The sequence below is a fragment of the Phaethon aethereus genome (genome assembly GCF_964289735.1).
Source record: "Phaethon aethereus genome assembly, chromosome: 3".
In the NCBI taxonomy this organism is placed as follows: Eukaryota; Metazoa; Chordata; class Aves; order Phaethontiformes; family Phaethontidae; genus Phaethon; species Phaethon aethereus.
Genome location: NC_138576.1, coordinates 88,175,875 through 88,195,996, shown reverse-complemented (window position 1 = coordinate 88,195,996; position 20,122 = coordinate 88,175,875). Strand labels below are relative to the sequence as shown.

The 20,122-nt window shown below is 37.9% G+C and overlaps 1 protein-coding gene across 2 annotated transcripts in view; it reads left to right on the top strand.

Moving 5' to 3' along the window:
• PLD5 (phospholipase D family member 5) overlaps positions 1–14,148 on the top strand; it is a gene marked incomplete at its 5' end in the record, with an annotated part of 182,219 nt that extends 168,071 nt beyond the window's left edge. For both annotated transcript variants that reach the window (XM_081997126.1, XM_081997127.1), the window contains 4 exons: positions 3,810–3,949; positions 5,506–5,671; positions 11,733–11,847; positions 13,876–14,148. In XM_081997126.1, the coding sequence (XP_081853252.1) occupies positions 3,810–3,949; positions 5,506–5,671; positions 11,733–11,847; positions 13,876–14,111 (657 nt within the window). In that variant the 3' untranslated portion in view covers positions 14,112–14,148. The remainder of the gene's footprint in view (positions 1–3,809; positions 3,950–5,505; positions 5,672–11,732; positions 11,848–13,875) is intronic.
• Between the last annotated feature and the right edge of the window lie 5,974 nt (positions 14,149–20,122).

The window sequence follows — 20,122 nt, the reverse complement described above, 5'->3', positions numbered from 1 at the left end:
ACCTTGTCCTTCGCTACAGAGTAGTTTGTGAACTAGAGAGACCAGGTTAGGTAGGTGTTAGTAGCAACTGCGAGAAGAATCTTGAGCGTCTTTTCACTGATACAGAGGTCACAGTTCCCTGCAATAAGTCCATCACAATGCTGTGTTATGGTAATTTCCATGAATAGGAATACATTTAGTATAAATTAAGCCTATACTTAAGTATTTCTCTAAATTTGCCCTAGCTGAAGAAGACGCACATTACTGCTATGTCCTTAACGAAAAGCAGCTGCTAAAATTGAGACTCATGTGAGTGACTGGAAACTCAACTATAGGGATAAGACCGCTACAGCTGACACCCATGCAAGACAGAACTTGATTGATAGTCGCATAATGCTGGAAAACCAAATTGTTCTGTTCTCTGGGAAAATGGTTATTCCAATAGGAATTGTGGGGATCTCTGTAATTGAAAGGTTTTTAAATAGTTATTTGCCTTTTCCTATGGTGCAGAACAGACAAATCAACTATTTTTTTTTCATTCTGATTTCTGTGACATTGTTCTTGCATGCAATTTGCCAGGACTGAAGAAGCTGCAGAATTTCATTTGAGCATTATTCTTTTTCTCTTTCTCTGTAATGTTACTGCGTTTCCTCTTGCATTCAAAAAATGACAGGGAGGCTTTTCAAATTAGGTTATTTATTTACACTAGTAGATAGAAGGTGAATGACTTGGGAGTACATGAACTGTTAATCAGACATCTAAAATGATACAGAATAAGCTTGATATCAGAGCTTGCATTTTTATCAATGTAATTTCTAAGGATTAATCCTCTTCACCCTGTTCCATTGAAAGCATTCATACTTCTGTAGAAATCTTTTAGCATTATTTTTAAATGACATTTTAAAACTTCTAAAATTCAAGCAGCAATCCCGATGGAAGCACTGTCTGTGTGTGCATTTTTAATGGGAAGAAATGGAGCAGTCCTCAATCTCAGCAGTGATGTAGCAAAACTGGAAAAAAGTACACAGAGTAACAGATGATGAAAGATGCACAGTGTCTTTCATTTTGGGAGGTAATTATACGTCTAAAAACAACCCCTTTAAAATCAGGAATATAATGAAGTTGCTAAGAGTTATTTACTGTTCTGTATAAAGCAAGGAGCAGAAAACTACTGCTTTATAGCTATTTATGTTTAAAACAACACAGGGCACGTAGCACACTGTTAAGCTGTACAGCCAGTAGCAGAGGATGTTGGTGCAGGTGAGTGGATATACAGGACAGGGTTTACCTTGACCTGCTGGGAGCCATGCAACATTCAGGTGTCCAGGATTTTTCACACTCCTACAATCAGGGGAGAGACAGACAGGTATTTTGGAGTGAAAATCTGGAAATGCCTAAGACAGCCAGAATTAATAGCCGTCTGAAGAGACAAATGCTTCCATTGATTCTGGAGAGTCTTAGGGACTAGCTTAAATTAGAGACTGACTTTTGGACAGTTAGATAAGGAGCTGTGGAATGAACTCCTACTCCCTTCTTAAAGAATCTGTAAGAAATGGAGAAATCCTGCTGAAAGCCAGTCCTGGAGGGGCACACAGTAAGGAAAGCTGGGCAAGGCCAACTTCAAGGAATGTGAGATCCTTGACAAAGACAAGTGGAGATAAGCTCTACAAAAACTGTTCTTCTGCGGTTTGCAGAGTGTTCGCTTTTTCCCTGTGACTTGTGTTTTCCTTTTGTGTGGGCAACAAAGGCCTCTTCTCTTGCAATTCCACTTCAGTAGACCAAAGGAAGGAGTTACTGGTACTCCAGGGGTTCAGATCAGTGAAGTTCAAGTCCAAGAGCTACCTGAATTTATAGCCACAGCCAGTTAGGCTGGTTCTTCCTTCCTGGTAACAGGCTTTTCAATTAATTCCTCATCTACTAGCAAATTCTCAGTGTTTGCCAGCATGCCCCTCTGAAAGGCACTCCTGGAGTTGCACTGGTGTGGTGGAACCAACCTGGTCTGTTCCTGAACCAGTAAGGTAAGAAGAAAGGCTCCACAAGCCAGGCAGTTCCCTTCTTGCCATCGCTACCCTTGCCCAGTGCTGCACCGCTCCCTCCCCCAGCCCTGCATTGCCTCCCTTTCGGTCCAGGACAGCACACCCCCTGAGCAGGGGCATGGTGAGGTACCGCTGCCCCGTGAGAAGACAGGCCTGTTTCTGGTAGGTGAAGAAAAGTATCAAATGGGTATTTGATCTGAACAGCAAGTACTGTACAACTAATGCAGAGAGACGTACTAAAGCAATTTTTTATGGCATACTAAAACAATTTTTTATGACCACAGATGGGGTCAGCCATGCGACAGAGTAACAAGCGGCATGCCCAAGCGCAAGTGTTACAGTGAGAACTTTAACAGAAATTTTTCTTCTAATTATCTTTTACTTTCTGGTCTCTATATTGAAGGCATCTGAAGCAGACAATGCATAAGAATTCCATTCTTTAGCTGTTCTGTAACTTAAAGTGTAAGAATAAAATCTCAGTGCAATAGCCCCTGAAATGTTTCATATCATAGATAAAAATTATGTTTAACAAAATCACTTTATACTTTTTCTTGAGTCAAAACTCATTCTTTGAAAACGTATTTCACTTTCAATGTTTGTGCTGTGTAAAACAACAAGCATAACACGCAGTCATTGACTTTTTTTGTTATACTTGGGAATCATGGCTATAATGTTGCTTAGCAACAAAATAATCTTCCAGGCTGGCTGATAAAATGTGACAAAGTTTTGATTGTTTTTCTTAGTGTTCAGGAATGGATCTGGAATACTGGTCTTGAAATCTTGCTGTTAATTTTCTAGTATTTTCTGAACTTACTTGTAGTAAATCCTTAAGACCACCATCCAGTGGTTAAAAAATGACTGTGACATGCACTGTATTGAAAGAAAAAGATTAATCAAAACCCCAGGATCTGTCCCTAAAGAAAACATACTAATCTAGATGTCAGATGCAACCCAAGCAGGTAACAAAGGTGAGGTGGTGATACAGCAGCAGGGAGGGAGCGGTCTGGCAGGGCCAGCTGTTAAGAAGAGGACAAGTGGCACCTGCTCTAGCTCTGTGAAGTGCCTTTAACAACCTCTGTCCCAGGAACCGCGCTGTGGCTGCGGGCAGCTTGGCAGGTGGCTCCACTTCTCTCTCCCTGCTGGGGCAGAAGAGCAGATGGTCCTGGGCGCCTCTGCCACAGATGGGTGATTCCTGCAAGGCCGACACATTCGACAGCCCTAGATACAAGGCAAAAAAGCAGAAATCTGGGCTTACCACTTACCGGCTCGGTACCAGGTAAAGAGTTAATTTATACCTCAAGCTAAGTTTTAAAGATAAGTTTCTTGCAAAACTGCAGCATCTCCTTGCGACAGTGACTGAGCAAACGGTGACTTTGCGTGGAAGTTTAAACACAACTGACATGATAGACTTAATTCCTCGTAGCAATGGATCAGGCTCATGTGCTAAGAACACAGCTATTACTTCATCCAACAGTAACCAGTCCGGGGGCTCTTTGGAACAAAATTCTCTGAAATGCAACTTCAACTAGAGCTTCTTTGATAGCAGTGGATGTTCTGAAGTTTGTGTCTTCTGCATTTTACCCACAGTTACATCTAAATGGTGAGACTTTCAAGGGGAAATTAAGCGTATACCTCTCCTTTGTAACTTTTGAGTATTCTAGCAGGACAGTTGAAAGTATCAGCTGATATTATCTACTAAAATAAAGGACACTACTTGCCATCTCAAGAAGAATGACGGAAAGAGAAAATAAATCATGTATTTTAAATGCCATATTTGAACTTTTCCCTTCACAGAATTCACCTAAACTCTTCTGCCCAAAGGACAGAGTCCTGGATATTGAAGCTATATACAGTGTTATCGATGATGCGAAGCAGTTTGTATACATAGCTGTCATGGACTACTTGCCGATCGTCATTAACACCAATGCTAAACGGTGAGTGTCCATGTCCAGGACCAGCACGTTATCACAATGCCATTAAGGTCTGTTGGAGAAAATGAAGCCACAGGAAAGTAGTTACCACTGTGGACCAATTTCTTGGGGCCCAATTCTGCTCTTATTGAAATCAGTGAGAGTTCTGCCATTGACTTAAATGGGAGCAGAATTGGGACCTAAGAAGACATTTCCAGTTCTGGGTCCTAAGCTTTGGGATCTGCCTATCGAAGGAGATCAGAAATTGTCTAGTCTGACCATCTGCAAGAGACTGGTGACTGGGACCCAGGAATACAAGAACGTGCTTATACATGAATCCTATTTCTTATACTATTGTGTTTCACTATCTCGATACTAGAGCTACTGGCATTTTATGAGTATCATACAGATATTCAACATGAAAGAGACAGAGTGTGTGCATGTTTGTGTTAAGAGAGAAATAACATGTTATGAGTTCGTATACAATGTGGGAGATATATGTAATTTCAGTAAAATAATGACATGTGAAAATTCCAAATTCACCACAGACTGCATTTGAATTATATCATGTTTTGGTTAACAGAGAGTTGCTAAAAACGAACGAAACAGAGTAAATTTTAAACAAAAATGGTTTGTATGGACCATTAAAAAGCACTCATAACCCAAAACTGGAACCACAGTGTAATAAAATGATCCAACTCAGAAGGCAAGTATCCAGTGGTTCCACCTACCCTTGATAACACTCGCACTGAATTGAGCATCTAGTAAAGCTCACCATTCCATCCATCCACTTTATTTGTACATAGTTAAGCCAAACTAAACATGTGCTTTTTTCCAGTTTTGCATAATTAAAAAAGTTTTGTTCAAATTTTTCAAAAAATAACTATCATTTGCCTGATGAGCAATCCTCATCAGGAAAAAAGGTACCATCCTCCCTAAATGACCCACCTTTATCTGCTACTGAAGGGCGCAGGCACCCTGCATAGCAGCGGCTCTCCTCTTCCCAAGCAAAAAATTACAGAAGGTATTCCAGTCCCCAGTCTGTATGGTCCCAGCACAGAGGAAGAAAAGGATGGCAGGCAGGGAGGGATCCTGGGTCCGTGTTCCCTTACTTGTGCAACCAACCGAAAATCCTTCTTGTCCCTCTGGGCTGGCTGGATAAGCAGCACCCTCTAGCTGTAGCTCCTTCTGCTGGTTCTCTGGCACTGCAAAAGCTCCACTGCTCTTGCCACAGGCAGTGACATGGGAATAATTCTCCCAGCTAGGGGCTGACAAGGTACCTGTTTTTTTTGCCAGTGTTTTGGCAGCTCTCCGAGTATCTACACAGATGGAAGATGTGCTGAACCATCCTCAGCCTCGCTGTCCCCACAGTGACAGTTTTGGTGCAGGGCAGAAGGACACAAAAAAGGATGCTGGCAGATCTGTTTAGTGAAAACCCCTTTAAATGAGAATGGCATTCCTTCAACAGAAAGAAAATGAAATTCACATGTGTTTAGTTTTCTCTATGATTCTAGACTTGGCTGCATAAAAATCCGAATTTTTTTTTAAGTTCTCTGAATATATTGTATTCTTTTCCACAGGTACTGGCCGTATTTAGATGGGAAGATAAGAGAAGCATTAGTCTTACGAAGTATTAAAGTACGACTTCTCATCAGTTTCTCAAGAGATACAGATCCCCTTACTTTTAACTTCGTTTCATCTCTGAAAGCTATTTGCACTGAAGTTCCAAGCTGTAGTTTGAAAGTTGTAAGTATAATCCATATTTGAAATCTAACATATTTCCCACCCCCAAAAAAAGTCAAGAAAACTTCACAACCAAGAAGTGTTTTCTATTAGTATCAAAGCCATTAAATTTCATTAAATAACATAGGAAAAGTTAATGCAATGAACTGAATTTATTCTTAGTGTTAACAGACATAGAAATTAAGACAGAAAAATAGAATAATGCCAAAAGGCAGTCTGTGTGATGGACAGCCCATGTAAAACACTACATCTGGTCTTTCACAGCAAAGCTAACAGTGAACCGTAGTCATATGTCTTGTTTATACTGGCTGATAAAGAGTAAATGTGACGGCACAAAAATGTCTTTTAGTCTGGATTTGTGTAACCTTACTGTTCAGCTGCATTTGCATCTGCTTTTCCTTTAATCAAGTACAAAGTGCAAGAAAACATAATGAAGACTTCACATTAAATTCAGGCTACAAATTCAGAATTGTGAAGACCAGAACAACCACTATGTGACATGCAGTACAGGAAAGTGAGGAATACCATATAGAATCATTAAGGTTGGAAAAGACCTCTAAGATCATGTATGTTACATTTGTATTAGAAAACAGAGTGTATGGGAAGTACTACTTTCAATTTGATACAGTTTGTTTTTATGAAATTGAGGCACACTGGAAATCGGTCATCTTAGATCAATTCATCTGGGATCAATTTCTTTTTGAGGTTGTGGTTTTTGTTTTGTTTTGTTTTTCCCCTCAGATAACTTTTTTAAATAATCTGGTAAATTATTTTGACTTCTTAAACTGATAATCTACTAAATCATTTTGGCTTTTTAAAAGTGATAACAATTGCAAAAAACCAAGTACTGTTTGTGTTATACACACTAAGTGGTAATTATGCTTATCTAGAAATAGGGATTTTTGTTATAACATACACAGTTATTACAAGTTTCCTAGATAAGGAGCAGCATAAAGCGTGTTTTTAAATCAAAAAGCCCATACATAGCTGATACTGATAAAAGCCACTTCAATTTCAAGTAAATTCTGGTTTGTTCCTTATTTATCATTAATATTCTACTTATGTGTTCAAAATTATTTTTTATTTAAGTGGCACCTAATGCTCTACATACTTGTTTCCATCCATTTACTGCAGGTAAAATCTTTATTACAGAATTTATCTCGTCGGGAACTAAATGCTAAAAGGAAAAAAAATATTTCTAGACATCTACTCTAGGTAGCTCGTCTAGCTAGAATAGCGACAGTTAGAAAATACAGTACAACTTCCAGCAAAAAAATTAGACCACCCTAGATGTAAATAGTTGTCAAGGTACAACACACCTCAGTTACCTCTGTGCTCTGCATCACGTGTTCCATACCCTGGGTATATCACTGCCTTAAATAAGCCTTGGTATGAGTAACAGCCCAAGGCTCAGAGTTTACTAGTATCTGATTTTGGATGAACTCTGCCACAGGCTTCGTCACCATACTCCTTTCCTTCATAAAACATGTCAGATGAGCACTGTTTTTTAAAACTGCATTTCCTTTGTATTCATCTGTTCTAGCCAGGATCTAAGTGAAACAAAACTATGTGTGTGTATGGGGGAGAAGGAAGAGCTAACAAGGTAAAAATTAAACTTAAACCCAATCTGCTTTTCCCTTTTAATTCAGCTTTGGGTATGAGAAAATACAAAGCCAGACTAAACTATGTACAGAAAATACTGTCATGCAGAGACGTATTGTACGTGTCTGTACACAAGAACATTGAAATTTTAGGAGAACCTTAAGTTACAAACTCCGATTGAAGTTAAACTTAAAATTGCTAAGCTGTCCCAATACCTCAATATCGTTCTGACAGTAATGGCAGTCCCTCAATCCTCTGTTCTCCAGGGGACAATATATCTGAGTCCTACACAGCATATTCAGTAACTTCTTTCTTTCGTTTAGCTTTTGATCCCAGTGATATGCCTTGTTGTGATTGTTTTCTTTTTTCTCATGCCCAAGGAAAGAGACCAGTTTGGCTAGGAATTTTCCAGGGAGCAGCCATGGCTTGCTGCAGGCACACTGTTTTGCCCATGGCAGCAGCCTGATGTACAGAGTCATCTTGGAGAAGGCTGTGCAGATGTAATTCCTCTGTTGGATGGGAATCTCCTGATCTCCCCTGGTCTCTGACCAGGCTAATGAAAGTTTTGGTATTGCCTAACTGCAAGTATATAGTTAGAAACAGGACACTGCAAACCTGTTACGTCTAGCAGTGTACTGACGAAAACCAGCCGCTGAGCACTGTGCATGTAATTTTTCAATCTGCTGTTGAGGTCAGAAAGGCAGGGACTGTAAGACACTATGTCCTAGTTGTAACAGTGTGCTCGATCTAGAAGCATGTTTTTTTTCTCTTTTGCCGCAAAACTTTTGACAATACTAGGCAATTAGCATCATCAATGCAGTGAGAAGACAATTAGTCCTTAATTATGCATTCCTCAGCATCTTGCTCAGAGTCCAGTTCACATAAGCATTACTGCATTCAACTGAAACTGCTTTCAGAATGCCAACTCAATACAAGTACTCTGAAAAAAATAATGATCACTGGGAAGAACTTGAGAGGAAAAAGCTTTGTTTGAGGACTAAATAAATGCTATAAGCACGCAGACAAACGTCAAGGAGTAAACTGCATACCAAACTGCTGCTCATTCAGGGAGCTCTGTCCCATGCACTGAACCACATGTGGTCATGAAATTAAAGCTCAAATCACTCAAGGTGAAGAGCTCACCATTGTGCCTCTTGGGACCTCAGTTCCAGTATTCCAGTACAAGTTTTGTGTGCTTGACCCTGAAAATATATCTTATGTGCAAGAATGTTCAGTCTAACTCTCAAAGGAGCAGGAAAAAGGGGTGCTCTCTCTCTGCTGAACAGAGAAAGGTGCATGTTTTTGAAGGGCCCACAGAAAGTATGAACTAGAACCAAGTGTCTTTAGGCAGCTGGAGACAAGAAAGGAATAGCATGGACCAGACATACAGCACAAATTGTTCCTGAGCTTCCACGTGAATCCATTTCAGAGTTGTGCAGCTGTATTCCTGCTAAGGGTAAGAGGAAGGAAAAATTGAACTTTTCACTGATTTTCAGAAAGACAGAAATGCCCTATGGGTAAATAAAGTGCTATGAATTAACTAGTAAACCTTTGCTCCTAAGCATGAATTTCATTTTAAAGGTCTAAACTCCTAAAAAAAAGATGGAAAAGATGAATGAAATGTCGGCAGAAGGTGGTGTATTATTAACACAGTACTTCTGCTGCAGGGGTGTGCTGGAGGCTGTTAGGGTGTGCTACTTGATGCCAGTGCTGGTTCACATGCTCATCTCAGCTACCTTTGCGTATTCTGTTTGCGAGGGCAGAGGGATTTCCCTACTGGTATCTGTGTTGTGTCAAGGAGCTAACGGCTTCTCTGCTGTTGCTGGAGAACACATTACATTTTCAAGCCTTCTATGTTCTCCTGCCTGAATCTGAAATTCTCTCTCTCACAAAGTTATTATCCAAACAGAACACTAATTCACATCTGCTGAATCTATCTCAATTTGACAACTCTAAGCTTACATGATTACTGTGCTTGACTATTCTTACATCAAGGTATGTGACTTTTTGCTAAATCTTGTAACAGTGGGAAGACAACAGCTTGTTACGTTTTGTTTCCTAGCATTGAATACTTTACCCATTTGCCAGTTTTAGCCTATTCCCTACAATATGAGCATTAGTCACACAGTATCTTCTACATCCCTGTAGTTACTGCGCCTACCCTATGGCTGCTGCCTGTCTCCATTCCTGTTTTGCTGTGCCAGGAGAAACATGAACACTTTCTTCTGGCTTTATCCAAAAATTCAAGACCCTTTCAGAAAGATTCAGATCCGTCTCTGGCTTGCTAAGTACATACTTTCTGTGGTGGGTGCTTGTTTGTAGAGCAGTTCCTTAGGCACACAGCTGCAGTCTTGATGTTGTCTAAGAACTAACCTCTAGTACCTAGTAAACTTTCCTTTACAGCTGCTACAATGGTTTGTTCAATTTTGTTTTTTAAAGTGTAATGCTGTAATTGTTAGCAATGTTAAAAATCTGTAACTAAAGGTATGATTTCTCCATGTAGCTTAGTTAGATGTGAACAGACAATACAAATCTCATTTAAAGGACAGATACTACAGTTTTACATAGAATTATCTTTTTAAATGTCCTTTATAAAGCAATCAGTTTGGGTTGTTTTGCTTGTTTTTAAATTCAAAAAACTATCTTTGGATTTTTGCTAGTATTTGAACTCATTACAAAAATTAAGCTGTGGAAGGTAATGCCATGTACAGGTAAGTAGGCATGTGGCGACTTATGAAATTCAGACACTGTTCTAAGGAAACAACTTTGCCATAGTTATCAATCACAAAACTGCACCACAGTACCATACCCAGTATTTGGGCACTGAAAAAAACCCACAAACTCTTTCAATTTTATTTCTAATGCACTAAAAACCTGCTTTAGCCCTAATAAGCTTTCATCATTGTGGGGAGGGAGTCTCCAAGAACAGAGACTCCTCAGTGTTGGAATTGGCAGGAGCCTGAACTAGCCTTGGTATTTTACACACAAATTCTTCCAAGGAATTTTGGAACAACCTCTGACAACAACATAAAATTCACCCCAATGTATTTTCCAATGAGGAAGAGAGAGATTCTGAGAGTCCAAAGCATAAAGTGATGGATAAACAGCAGCCTCTGGGCTACTCTACCTTTTGTCTGCAAGTAAAACATTTTAGTTAGGTAGGTAATACTAATTGCAGATAAGCCTGTTCAGAACTTAGAGGACAGTTCTTGAAGGAGAACCAAACTATAATAATCAAAACAGATGATTAAGAGGAGAGGTTTTATGAATGAGTATTTATATGCAGTTTTGAAGCAACAACCAGTGGTATAAAACCTAAAGCTGGTGTTCCTGGTAATCAGTAACAACACGCTTTGCAATAGTCGAGCAGTTTCCTGCAAACCAGCTTGAAACCTGCCAACAGCATCAGCTGAGTAAAGAATGCTTTATGAAACTAACTGCCTGTGTGCTTATTTGATGTAATCAAACTGATGATGTAGTCTACAACATAGATCACCACATTTCAATAATGAATTTAGTATTTTACAGTTGGGTTTTCATTGTAGTAAGACTATCCCAAAAGACATCTCCATAACTTAAAAGGATTCGCTCAAGGTTTGTATCAAAAAGAGCACTGGTTCAGGAGATGAATTTCGCATTACGGAAAACATCCCCCCAAGAACGATCAAGAAGGTTTGGGGTGGGGGTTTTTTAATAGTATTTTTCAATGTCTTAAGTGGGTGCAATGTATATCCAGTTAATTTCATCAGTAATATATGGAGAATTAGGTTTGTTCTGAGGATCTACACCATCACCTCAATCAGCATTTCCCGCTGATGCAGACAAGGAGAGCATATAGCTCCAAAATTTAAAAAAAAAAAAAAAAAAAATCTAACTCAGACTTCACCCTTTAGGGTAAAAACAGATGCATTGTCTTTTTGTTGCTGGTAAATTTGATTTCTCCGTATCAGATTTAATCCTGAGAATTTTCTAAATTTCTGAAATTCTGAAATCCTCTTGGAAACTATGTAATGTGTAATACAAAGGTATTAATTCAGCTGTTGGGTGTGCCTGCCAATCCAGATCCTGAAGCAGACTTCAAACCCCAATGTCCCTTGATGAATGAGGAAATGAGCTAAAGAAAAGTTCATGGCTTTTACCATGCAGAACACAAAGATGGGGGGGGGGGGGGGGTGTTCATTTTATGGCCTTTGTTACCTGGCACTGTGTTGCTTTTAGTATGCGGTAGCCATATACTTTGTATGCCAAGGCATAGCGCATATCACAAACTATGAGAATTTAGTAAGAAATACAATGTATTGTATAATAATGTGCAGTGTTTTATCAAAATTAATGCTTGGGTATAAAAAGTCAAGCTGTTCTATAGCACTAACTCATTTTCAATAGAGTAGAGAACAGACCATATTTCTGTCCGTTATAGAACAGTTCTCACTAACCTGCACTCCATTCTATTTTATGGCAGAAATTCTTTGACCTTGAGGAAGAGAGTGCATGCTTTCTTAAAGAACAGAAGAACACTTCCGTTCCCAAATTAAATCGTAACAAATACATGGTAACTGATGGAGCTGCATACATTGGTAAGTAATAGCATCTTAAAGAATTCTAGCCTGTAGCCAAAAGCTTGAAGTAACACCTATTTGTAAATGAGGAATCTACAGCTGATATCCTTGTTAAGTTAAAATAATAGTCTCATTTCTCTGGGAACCTGCATGAAGACTGAGCTTTGAGCCTCTTCTCATTTAGGAAAAACTTTTTCCCCTATGAATCACTTTCTCAAGAGCAACATTCTGCTTTCAGTATTTAAAAATACAAACATAACACACTTTATGAAGTAGGAATAAATGGGATTATTAACATATTCTCTTGTTTCTGCAACCCAATGAAGGTGGACTATTCTCCATTTCGAATGTTATTACTAAAGCTATGGTAAATCCTGCTCAATACTGTTACAAACACCTTTCATCCCCGTCTTATTCCATTTAGACATTTGAGACACCCTAACTCCTAACATTAGATACTTATCTAACTGGTATTGTGGGTTAAGGTGTATTTAAGTAAAGTCCCTGTATGGCATCTAGCAAACGTTCATTATCAGCCAAACGCTCATTCAATCAGCAGGCTAAAAGCTACCTTTTAAAAAAATCTGAGCTGTGCATAAGCTGCAGGATCAGAAAACTGCTACTGAATTAAAATGTAAGTCATGAGTATTTTATGGAAAACACATGTATTCTAATGCACTGCAGCATGATGCTTTAGTTGCTTATTTCCTCACCTGACTTACTGCAAAGGGCTTAAAGCTGGTGATTGCAGAGGCAGTGAGGGAAGGCAGAGGCTGCAACCCAGAAACATGCTCAGGCACACCTGAAAAATCCCAAGTAGTGTAGAGAGAGAACCCAGAGCTGCTCTGAAAAGCTCACCTTGATGGGCTCTAAACACACACACCTCTTTTAACCTACCCAAATCTTATTTTTCACTTCAAATAGTGCATCTCATTCCTCTCTCATATCCAAAATGTTTTATGAGTGCCCCCCCCAAAATAACTTTTTTACTCCATTTTTGCTTCTTTCTGATAGCCAGATCAGATTTCAGTAACTTGTCTACACAGCATGGATTCTTAGCTGAGTTGTGGGTTTTTTTCTTTCCTGTTTTATTTATATCTAAATGTATAAGGACAAGAAAGAAATAATCAAAGCTGTGTGAAAGTAACACAAATGCATGTTAGGGACCTGATATATCTTTTACTTGAAAGCATAGGATAAAATGGCCCTTATGGTGAGGCTTCAGTTTACTTGTCCTTGACAACTTCAGAATTCTTAATATTTCCTGCTGAAGTAGCTAGAATGATGCTGAAAGAAAGGGTATAAATTTCTCAGATACCTTCATGTTTTAAAACAATATCTGAACATACATAAAAGATGACCTCTAGTAACACCATTTTTTTCTCCAAAATACTGCACGTGTTATAAATGTACAATTTAAATCATTATAGTTCTAGTGAAATAAAAACACGTAACTGAAACACTTGGTTTACCTGTTTTCCATTAATCCTGTTATCTTCTTTCCCTTGCAATCACCAGGATTTGAAATGCTCATTCATTACCTTTCAACAAAGGTGGTAATAACCGGCATAAAACAGTAAAACCTGTTTTTCCTTCCTGAAACAGTATCTGCCAATGGGTAACCTGTAAAAGACCTATTAGTTTGGCTCAGCATTACAGAGCAACCACTCTCCATCCCATCTACTTTAAATTGTTTATATGGCAAAAAAATATTTTCATTCTTGGCACTGAGAAGGCCAATGAGGAAAGTAAATGGAGTCATAATATGATACATGCAAAAGGAAGAGCAAATTAGTTTCAAATAAATAAAAGAACCTGGTTTTGCTTATGAAGGATTAGAGCTTCCAGAAATGATCTGTACTACATGCTGGTATGTAATGGAGTTTTTTCTTACCCACTAGTGTAGAAAACCTATTACTATCTCTGCCCAGGTAGGCACTGGGGAAAATGAGACTGCAGCATGCTGGGTTGCCTTTAGGGAGATGGCTTTTTTTTTTTTTCCCCTAATGTTAGAAACTCATTGTATATTCCTGCCTTTACTTGTAGGTAATTTTGATTGGGTAGGAAATGCTTTTACGCAGAATGCTGGAGCTGGCCTTGTTATCAACCAAGCAGACGTGGGGAACAGCACAAGCATCATTAAGCAACTCAAGGCTGTTTTTGAAAGGGACTGGTATTCACCTTATGCCAAAAGTTTACAACCAACAAAAATCCCAAACTGCTTTAATCACAAACTTAATAAAGCAACGTCAAATAAGACTGCCACGAGCAATGTGAATTAGAAAGACTATTTTACTGCTTAGTATGGCAATGAAGAATTACGTTGGGATGTAGCCCTCTTTCATATTTACAGACAAAAGACTTAAGGAAAAAGAAAAAAAAGTTTGGTTGGGGAGTGTTTTTAGGAAAAAGCACACTTATATAAAAACTGTCTAAACTATATTCTCTATATTGAATTATTTAAGACTTTCAAATTTGTTACTTCTGACACTGAATGTCACTTCTGCTTCCATGTTAATTTTAATGTTCCACATTTGAATTTAACAGCATGTGTCAATTTTTCTTTTTCAGTTTTAGGACTTTCCCTAATTGCCATCCTGGCTAGAGTGAACCTTGAGTCAAAACCAAGATTCAAGCTATGAAATGGCATTCTATGATGAGTTATTATTGACATAAAAGTAGATGTTAGGTTTACCGTATTAGAAAACATAAAGGAATAAGCAAACTTTCACCCATAAGTCATTCCCTTTACATAAATACCCAGTCATGCAAATGCATCCTTTGATGCGTTTTGAGTATCACTATTCTGTTTCTTCTAACTAGCCTTAAAATACATTAGGAGATGAATGAATTACCAGACATGTAACTCTAAAAGTATGAGGTTTTGAAGGACTGGCCTCATCAAATGCATTGGAATCCCTAAAGCCTCTCAGATAAATCAAAGTAACATGCATTCCTTTCAACGTAATAGTTATTTCCAATTATATCATGTTTCATCTAACAATGAACATCTCCGGATTAATAGCAAAGACATAGGACTGATTGACTTTTTTTTTGTAATCTCAAAAAAATCTCTCCCCCAAGTTAAGGATTTATCAAGTGCAAGTCAGCAGTTATGTGATGACTCATTATCAAATACTGCTTTTTAGGGAAGTCAAGGGTGTTATCCAAAATCATGCAATAATTGTTGTTAAATGATCGTATAGTCATTTGTTTTTATTTTGCACCTGAAGTTTTCTTTCCTAACTTTTACTTTAAAAAAAAATTAATAATTGTGAAATGGCTTTTTTTGTTAAAATGTCATCCATATAGGTGAATACATCAGCATAAACAGAACTGTGATGCCTTCATTTAGGCCACAGTTTCAGCTGATGCTAATAGCATGCCTCTACAAACACAACTCAGTTGCACCAAGAAGCAACTGTTCTGTAAAAGTGCGAATTTGCTCTTAAAAAAAACCCACATATACATGTTTGGCAACAGATTTTTCTCCAGTCAGAGCTTAGTTTAATAATAAAAGTTTCATCACTATCCCTCTGCTTCTGTTGACGAAATACAGCCATGAAACCAAACTGCATTCTGCATTTCGTTGAACATTTTCCAAAATGATGACTTTCTCACCTGGCTGTATGCTACTGAAGGCACACTCTGACAGCAGTGGGCAAGAGAAAGAAAACCAGCTGTGTCCCCCTGTACTATCTGAATCTTAAGAACAAGATAAAAACCCACCTTGACTTTCGAAACACAGATTTCATTTACAGCGTTAAAAAAGTTCAAACTTATTTTAAAGTAAGCACAGCTTAGGAAATTCTTATAAGGTAACGTATGCACAACTTCAAATTGCCTGCTAGACACACCACGAAACCAGTTATGACCGCAAAAGGCACACTTTTGACAAAGAATGTTTGTTTCTTTTGCATTTGCTAAGATTTTACATCATCTTACTGAAAATATAAAGTTTTTTGTTATGCCATTAAAGTTGCCAACTTTTACAGAAAAGATTCTGCACAGCTCTAATGCTTAAAAACATTTTCTAATATTCAGATAAAGACATGCCACTTACTTACCTATTAGCCTCCTCCCACACACAAAGAAAAGCATATATCCTGGCGCAAATATATAACAAGAAAAAAAGTTTCCTGAGTTGCTATGAAGGAAGGATCTTTGTGAAGAGAAATTTCTGTATTTTCTTCCTTCTGTATATAACTTTAGAATATGTGCAGCAAGTATGAGAGAGAAATCCACAGCACTTAATTTACTTGTTGGGGTTTTTTTGTTTTGCTTAAGAAATAAATATTAGTCTAGATTAATTTCTAGAGAAAATTTCAGCTGATTTATACCACCAATGAATTGAGTGAAATCTAAACAAAAAAAAAACCACACCTAACAAAACAAAAACCACACCACCTTTTTAAAAGCTGGTTGGGATATTTGTAAAGCTTCTGAGGTTTACCCATGGATGAGTGATCTTAAAGCTTGAGATAAACTTAGTACTGAGTCCTTACATTAGATACAAAAAACCCCAAGCAAACAAAAAAACCCCACTGTCTGGAGTTGTTAATTGTAGCACCTGATGGCAATAATATACAGGAATGAATTAATGTAACTTTTTCCCTCCTGCATTATGGATACTAGAAATGTGTTAAATTTCTTAAATGGTATCTTGTACAATTAATGGGGGATCTGAGTGGAACGGAAATTTGACAGATGATAAAGCTAAGCTGTCTGTTTACAAAGCAGGATTCAGTGATGAAATCAGACTGTGGAGTTATCACTGACCTTCCATTTAGTATACCAAATGAATTAGTTAGATGTAGTAGTTTTACTGCATCGATCCTAGGGAAGGACAATCATGAATATTAACCAGATCCATTAGTTTAAAAATGCATTCTTACTGGCTCAATGAACAAATTCCTGTGCTTCAATGACCGCCCCCCCCACTCCCGACAAAGAGCCAATAGGTAAAGTACATTTTAAAAGCAGCAGTATGTTCTGTTTTTATGAATGGAAGCATTTGGGGTTTTTTGAACAACTTTTAACATGAAACAGCAGTTAGCCATCCCACAAATGGACTAGCAGACTCAAATTTCATTTGGTATAAAGTATGGATTGATATTTTAATAACTGTTTAGAACAGCAGCAGCTCCAAAGTAGTACAAGAAGGCTTTGGTCTGTTACATTAGCCAAAAGACAAGTGCATCCTTGGACTTCAGCAAGTAGGAAATTAAAAATACAAGATTCTTTTTTGAAACTCTTTAAGGGGATTACAGCAAATTATTTGTTTTGGGTTAGCACTGGTACTGTTTAACTAGATTTGTCACAGCAGCCTTGATTCTGCTTCGATCCATCTAGCAATGTAAATAAATCTGGAGCAAATCCATTACATTTCACATTGGTTTAGCAGGGATCAGAATCCAGAGCAGCTTCCTCTTGCTTTAGCTCTTGCGATTATCACCATTGCACAGGCTATTTCCAAACTTAACAGGGATTTGCATTCAGTGGTTTCTCACAGGCATAATCCGAAAGATTCACTTTCTCTAGCCCCCTTTTCACTGGCATTGGTAACTCTGTCATATTAAAGGCAACTTCCTAAACAGAACAGCTTTATTCTTAAAAGAATATAGACTGTAATAATTGTTTGCTGCAAACATTTACTAGTGCCTTATTCATACAAGTTTTTTGTTTAACTGTTCCTTACATGAAGTCCTGCTAAAGATCTTGTATCTGGTACTGAGGCATACAGCGAACTTCCAAAGTAAGACAACTACACATTTTGATGTTTACAGGTTAGTACCTAAAACTAGAGTCACAAAAAGACAAAAATTGAATTTGAGATGTTGGTCCAAACCACAAGCACATCTAGATCTGAGCATTTTTATCCAAGCCCAGTTCCAGAACTAGATTCCAAAAATTACTCCCATCTTCATTATCAACTGATCCACAACATAGTTGAATTATCCTGTCCCACCAAGGTGTAAAAATAAATACAATATGAATTCCCCCAACACCTGGGGCTGATATCAAGAGCATAACCACAGAAATTCCTTTAATATGCAAGATTCCTAAATTAGCCACTGTGTGATTTTTGGACTTCACCCTGTGTTTTAAGTCTCAAGTTGCTTTGGGCCGGCTACCACTTTTTTCCTCCCTGAAGCATAAACTACTGTCCACAACTATGCTCACTTTCTCTCTGACAACCAGAAAAGCATGGATTATGTGCCACAGTGCAATGGCCACAGCTGGACCCTGACAGGAACAGGTTTTAAGTTTTTGTTTGATTTTTTTCTCCTTACCATTTTCTAAAAAAAATGCATCTTTGAACTGCATTTGGGGCTGTGCTGTACAAAGTTTTACACAATACGGGGCCCAGTGTTCCTTCCAGTAAATCCAGGCTTTGCAGGTGGTTCAGAGGAGAGCTTGAGAACCAAGTAAAAAAAGTGTCAGCATGCTACTTTTACAACTTACCCATTATTTGCTATACTACTAGCTACCTAAATTCTACTGCTTTGTTAAGTTTTGTATACATAACAATGAACAACTAAGCTCTGTGTGAATGTTACTTGCCGTTTAACCCTAATCTAAGAAGAAATACAGACAAAGAACTTACAGGATTTTTTTTGTGACTTTAGTGTGTACTTACTGAAAGTAGTACAGTGTTTCTCATTAAGATGGTAAAGAACTATCCCAGTTCTTCAAATTGAAGTCCTTCATAAAATATCCCCGTCTTGTCTTGAATATCATGCACTTGCCTCCTGAGAAATGGCCTTATAGAGAGCACTACATTATCTTAAAACCATTTTGGACTTCAAAATTAGCCCTTCATTTTAATACAAAAATACTGACTACATGTATAGTATGTTTCCAGATAGTAATTTCTGGCACTGTGTTTTTCTTCCACTCCTATCCTTTCTATATGTATATACTCATGGTTTTTTAATCACTGTTAATACAATTCAGTCTTAATAACTGTTAATCTAATTCAATCTTTGTAAAAAAAAAGAATGACTCCTTGGTATATTTAAAATTTACAACAATACCTCCTGAGTTGAATGCACCAGTAAACATAGTCCGCTTTTAACACTGCAGAGTATAGTAGCTCAACTGATACTGTAGAGTGATTGCTTTTCTTACCTGCAGCTTTTCACTCTAATTACTGCTGGATGCTATTTATGAATTTCTCAGTGTTGAATCAGGTTGCTCTTGCATCATCACTTTGCACAAATGCCTTAGAAGCTTGCCAAACTAGCAGATAAAAAGAGACCTCATTCAAAATAGTTTAGACAAGAAAAGAACAATTCACACGCTTTACACTGTGGGGATGGTGAAGTAGATAAACTCCAGTCTTATAATACAGTGGAGCTTTCCATTGCCCCTCCTGTTCGGATCAGCCCTGCATGGGCTTCAATGAAAAAGTCTGTGAGAATTGTGTGTTTGAATTGAATTAATTATATTTGTATCAGGAATTTACAGAGAATCTGAATGAGCAATCCAGCTGTATTGAGTGGTTCACCACAGTAACTTAACATTGGGTTTTCATGAAAACACATTTCTCTTCCACAGCCATATGCTACAACTGCATTAACACACTACGGTTACATTTTCCCTAAAATTCAAAATACACACAGGACAAAAATCAAGCTACTGCAGCCTATTTCTGAAACCCGTGTTAAAATTAGATTTTAAGAGCGCAATTCAATTATGGCAGCAAATTATTCTGCTATAATCAATGAAGTCAGCTCTATTTTGTTCACAACAAATTCTACACTGCAATGTTACAGGAAGATTCAATAAATCTTTTTAATCCTGTAAAATGAACCTGATAACCTTCCCTTTAAGAAGGGAAATAAAGTTGATGACTGATTCAGGCTACAGAACAGAAAAATGGCCAACAACTGTAGCATGCCAGAGGATTATTTGTAGCCATGCAATATAAAAGAGCACAAAACATGTATAATACAAGTTTTATGTATCACGATGGCATTGCATGAACACGTAACTGGGCACTGCATCTCACATAGTAAAATCTGCCCCTCCTGCAACAGCATAAAATATAGTAAGGGTAGAAAGGAAGGAGGGGAAATAGCTACAGAGGCAAACCAAATTGAATCATACCGAGTTAACAGACTGGGTGCTGGCCTAAAAGCTCTGAGCTACATTCTCATTTTGTTCCTTTACCTGCAAAATCCTGTATTTCTTATGCATTCACCTTGCTCTACTTTATGAGTGAACTCCCACAACTGTTTTCAGAAGGAGGAGGGAACCTTTAACAATTACAAACTTATGCTAACAGAAA